The 5,019-nt window shown below is 43.6% G+C and overlaps 1 protein-coding gene across 2 annotated transcripts in view; it reads left to right on the forward strand.

Moving 5' to 3' along the window:
• arhgap27l (Rho GTPase activating protein 27, like) overlaps window positions 1-4,616 on the forward strand; it is a 25,342-nt gene extending 20,726 nt beyond the window's left edge. For both annotated transcript variants that reach the window (XM_070980683.1, XM_070980684.1), the window contains 2 exons: window positions 219-324; window positions 1,056-4,616. In XM_070980683.1, coding sequence (XP_070836784.1) covers window positions 219-324; window positions 1,056-1,233 — 284 coding nt within the window. In that variant the 3' untranslated portion in view covers window positions 1,234-4,616. The remainder of the gene's footprint in view (window positions 1-218; window positions 325-1,055) is intronic.
• Window positions 4,617-5,019: the final 403 nt, after the last annotated feature.

Raw genomic sequence — 5,019 nt, forward strand, 5'->3', positions numbered from 1 at the left:
GCCTGCCTGCCTGCCTGCCTGCCTGTCTGCCTGCCTGCTTGCCTGCCTGCCTGCCTGCCTGCCTGCCTGTCTGCCTGCCTGCCTGCCTGCCTGTCTGTCTGCCTGCCTGCCTGCCTGCCTGTCTGTCTGCCTGCCTGCCTGCCTGTCTGCCTGCCTGCCTGCCTGTCTGTCTGTCAGCTGTCAGTGTTTGAAGCAGCTCTGTGTTGATGTCCATGCAGAGGTCTCAGACTACAGCCTGAAGGTCTCCTACATGAAGGACCTGGTTCGCTCTCTGCCTCTGCCGAACCACGACACCATGGAGCTCCTGTTCAAACACCTGCAGAAGTGAGTTCACTCCGAGGCTTCTAAAACCTGGACGGGCATTCAGAAGCTGAGAACCATTTTTAACACTTTTTTAACCAAAGGCTGATAGTAAGCCAGAGGTATGGATTCAGCCCCAACACACTCCCAGCACACAATGTGTGATACAACTCTTTGACATGTTTGACATTCATCTGAAGTCTGTTTCGTGATTTAAAGACCTTTTTTTATTTCCTTTTCTGGTAGAGACGTTCTTTGGTTGCTCGTGGACTGGTTTGTGCTAACTGGACTAAAGGCTTGTTGAAATGCAGAGGAGATATATATGTCCATGCTAACAGGGTTAAAAATACATGAAAATGAAGTTTACAGTAAAAATGTTTGATTTTAGATTTTCAGGGTGTCCCAGGAGTCAATTAACAGTCCTTAGACTGGTCCTATTGAACATAGTCCACATGTGTTCAGCTCTGAGTAGTTGATGAACTCAGACATCTATATTAACTTTAACAGAGAGGATGTAAGGTCAGATATGGTTTTAACAGTATAAATGGATGCTAATAAACATGAAGACAAATAAGCTGCAAGCACAAGTGACATCAAATTAAAATGTACGGTGCATCAGTATGAAGAGGAACAAAGAAAGTGTGAAAACACTACCAGTTATAAAATGATACTGAACAATGCTGTCGTTTGCAATCAGGTGCTGTGAGGATAACAACTGATAAAAATCATGCATATTCTCACATTTCTCTCTCCAGGGTGGTCGAACACAAAGAGTCTAACAGGATGTCGGTTCAGAGCATCGCCATCGTGTTTGGCCCCACGTTGCTCCGCCCCCAGACCGAGTCAGCCAATATGACGATCCACATGGTGTTCCAGAGCCAGATAGTGGAGCTCATGCTCAACGAGTTCCAGACCATCTTCTCCCAGAGGTAGGGGGAACCTCCCAGACTCCTCTGGGACCTTCAAGAACCCACTTCAGACCTTCTGTAAGGCTCCCAAACATCATGAGACCTGCCAAAAAGTGTCAGAGAACCTTCTCAAACTTTGGACCTACGCATCACCTCCTCTTGAACTCAATTTCACCGGGGATTGAACATCTTGAATTGAATCTGCTGGCTATTTGATGCCCCTGTTTATCCACTGTGCCTTAAATGACCCTTACATACAAGTAGAACTTGGATGGAACCACCTAGAACCCTGGACTGGCTTTAAAACCTTTGAGAGTAGCTTTGTTCTTCTTTCAAGGCAACAGGCCCCAACCCTCATCGTTCTCTGGAACCAATCATCATAACTTCATGGGGGATTAAAGCTGGAACCTACAGGTTTCACTAGACGCCAAGTGGAACCATCACGAACCCTGGACTTGTTTTGAAATGTAATTTAAACTCGATTCAAAAGACTGACTAAAAAGAACTTCTCCAAACAAGTTCCAGATCCTTCCAGAACCTTAGAGATCTCAAGGCCTGAACTCATCTCCTCTTCCCGTTTTAAAAGTGATGATGATTGATGCTGCTCACAGCTGTTTTCCAGGTTTGGATCAGTCAGTCTTGATCAGAACCGAGTCTTTGCAAGAGTCAGTTTTGAAAGGAACTGCTCACAGTTGTACATTGTCCCAAGCAGAGATGCAAACTTCAGTCCATCTGGCCTCAGAGTGGAAAAATCTCAGGACGTACATACAGTTTATAGACCTAGAACCGAGGGACGTTGTTGTTGTTTTTAGCTCAGTTATTTCACGTTGTCGGTCATCAGAAACATCAATGGGTTTCATGTTAAACAGCAAGTATGTTCAGTTCCTTTTCTCGACTCTTCACGTCCTGAAACTTCTCACCGAACACCTGAAGGAGTTTCACCTCAGCAGAGGATCAGACGTCAGAGCAGCTTTTGTTCTTCAGAGCAGGAACATGCTTAGTGTTCCCTCTTTCCAGTTGCACTTGCCACAGCTTCAATTTCACTTTCAAGTCTTCCTTCTGAAGGAGGTTTTAGCTTCTTAGCTGTTAGCTTAGCACAAAGCTGCCTGTAGAAAACTGTCTCTGTCAGAATGAGGACTGTGAAAGCTGCTTGTTGAGCATCCAAACTCCACCGGAGAGCATTTGTCTTTCAGCTTGTCCAGTTCAGCGTGTTTGTAGCTGTGATGATCCTTCAGTTTGACCTTCATCTTCATCACCGTGAGTCTGTCCACACAAACTAACTGAAACACACTGGTTTGTTTTTTTACTTCAACAAAAAAAGAATTGTCCATTTCTCTCGTGACTCTCTGCAGCTGCTTTTCTTGACTGTCACAGCAACATGTCCACTATGTGTGTATAGATACACAGATAGTATACAGCCCAGAGACACCTCAGTTTGAGATAATCCAGGTAGAACTCTTTAGAATCCTGACTCATTCTGAAACTTTAAGCAGCAGCTTCACTGCTCGTTCAAGGTAACAGACCAAACAAAACACTTACTTAGCACCTTAAAAAGCAACTTATTTCTCACTTTGAGCAGGAACTACTGGGGGTTAGACCCGGAAACCATTGTTATATAATTTTCTCACCACTTGACCACCAAGCCGTAAACAACACAGTTAGACCCTGAATGGTACCATCTTGAACCGTGGACTCTTTCTGAAACCTTATCCAGCACTTCAACTTTGTTTTCAAGACAGCAATGTAGAGACATGAGAAGCTGGAAAAATGCTACATACCAACAATTTCTGAACAGTGTCCGCCTTACTTACTTGGTACTCACCTCAAGAACACATAAAATGTCTCTAGAACCTTCAAAGCCCTAGAGCTCCATGATGCTTCCATCTCCAGGGATAGTGCTTTCTGCATCCCCAAGGAAAACCTCTTCTGAACCCAAAAACATCTCAACAGGATTTATACACTTTCGGGAGAAACGCGAAACATTGTAAACTTACCCATCCTGAACCAGAACCAGAACGGCCTGTGGAAATTTTAGAATGTGAAGCCTGAACCAAGCAATTTTACCATATCATTAACTGTCATCACTCACGCCTGAGAGTATGAACAAAGTTTACTTATAGTGACTCTGGAGAGCCAGAAGTTGTTCAGCTGAACACATGAGATGGTTCACATTCAGAGGTTGAAGCATGATCTTTTTAGAGTGACCAAAAACTACATGGAAATGTAAACTCTGAGCTGGCTTCTTCTTTTTGTCACATTGTTTGATGAGTGTCTTTGAACTGGCTTTCTACATTCAAGCAGCCAATGTTGTTATTGATGAACTCTTCTCTTCAGGTGTTGTTTCTTGTTCAGTACAGTCTCATAAAGTCGATCAGACTTAGTTTCTACGTGTAGATCACATATGTCAAACCTATTTCACAAAGGGCCGAGTGGCTGAAGGTTTTCTTTCCAACCAAGCAGCGGCACACCAGACTTGACTCATTTTAGCTGATCTCAGTCTTCAGACAGCTGATTGGTCAGACTGTGTGTTCCTGATTGGTTGGAGGAGAAACCTGCAGCCACACGGCCCTTTGTGGAATGAGTTTGACATGGCTGGTGTAGATGAACCCTGGAGGTCTGCTTGTGTATGTCCATGTTCACAGACTGGAGTCTCAGTAGGTGCTGATGTGGACCAATTAATCAGGACGACAGCCTTCAGTCCTAAAAGTCATTTCCCAAGTCAGTATATGTTGATACCAAGTATACATTTTATTGAAGTATGAAATGAACAAATCGCACATTAAACGATGGATCATTAGTCATATACAGTATGGAGCCACTGAACCAAGTCATCACAGAGAAAAAAATAAATTCCAGTCTTTGTGCTAAGCTAGGCTAAACGCATCCTGGATCTACCCATTTAAAACATTTGACTCCGGAGTAGATCAAACCCAGAGGAAGAGGATCTACAGAGTTATTCAAGTGTTTCTTTGAATCTAAAGAAGCTTTGATGGAAAGTTCAGAGGACCCGGGATGTTTCCCAGAGGGACTCCACGTCAGTGAGGACAAAACACACAAGAGGATTTAAAAAGTTATTTTTTAAGGGATGAATTTTACATGAACAATTCACTGTTAACGATAAATTCTAGAGCTGATCATCAGTACAATGCTGTATGTTTTTATAGTATTGGGTTTATATGTACTACAGATAAAGAACAAAGTTAACACGGAAGATTAACTCTGTACTCTGTGGACTCTGTACATAAGATGGTATTTCACAGAGTGGAAATAAAAATGAAACTGATCTGTATGTCAGTGCTGGTGTGCTTTTGTACCTCATGCTATATGGACACTGAGAGCAGCTAATCACCTAGCATCCGCTGTCTGTCATCCAAAATCCCACTAATTCATGAAGCACTTCTGTCTCACTTCATGGCCAAGTTAAAACTGAATTGTCTCTGCTTTCGAACCCGCTGGAGGTCAGAAATGTTTTCAGTTGGCCGTCGTGAACATGGAAGTGACAGATTCTTTGTCAATGGTGCCTCGTTGTTCCTCCTCATCTGTGTGCAGGAGAACCTGAACCTGTGGTTTTATGTACATGTTGGTGATTTTTGAGCCCTGTTCTTGGTCCGAGTAAGTGATTCCTGATGCAGCCATCTATCATTACAGGTCTTCACCATCAGTGACTGATAAGATTAGACGCACTTCCTCAGGAAAGGTGACATCACACAGAGAGGAAGCTGTGATCCAGACAAAGAACACGATCCAAAGTTAAACAAGAGACTGTTGCTCAGCTCAGCTGAGTGTCTGCTCAGTCAGAGCCTTTCACGAG

Source organism: Chaetodon trifascialis, chromosome 15 (genome assembly GCF_039877785.1).
Source record: "Chaetodon trifascialis isolate fChaTrf1 chromosome 15, fChaTrf1.hap1, whole genome shotgun sequence".
Taxonomy (NCBI): Eukaryota; Metazoa; Chordata; class Actinopteri; order Chaetodontiformes; family Chaetodontidae; genus Chaetodon; species Chaetodon trifascialis.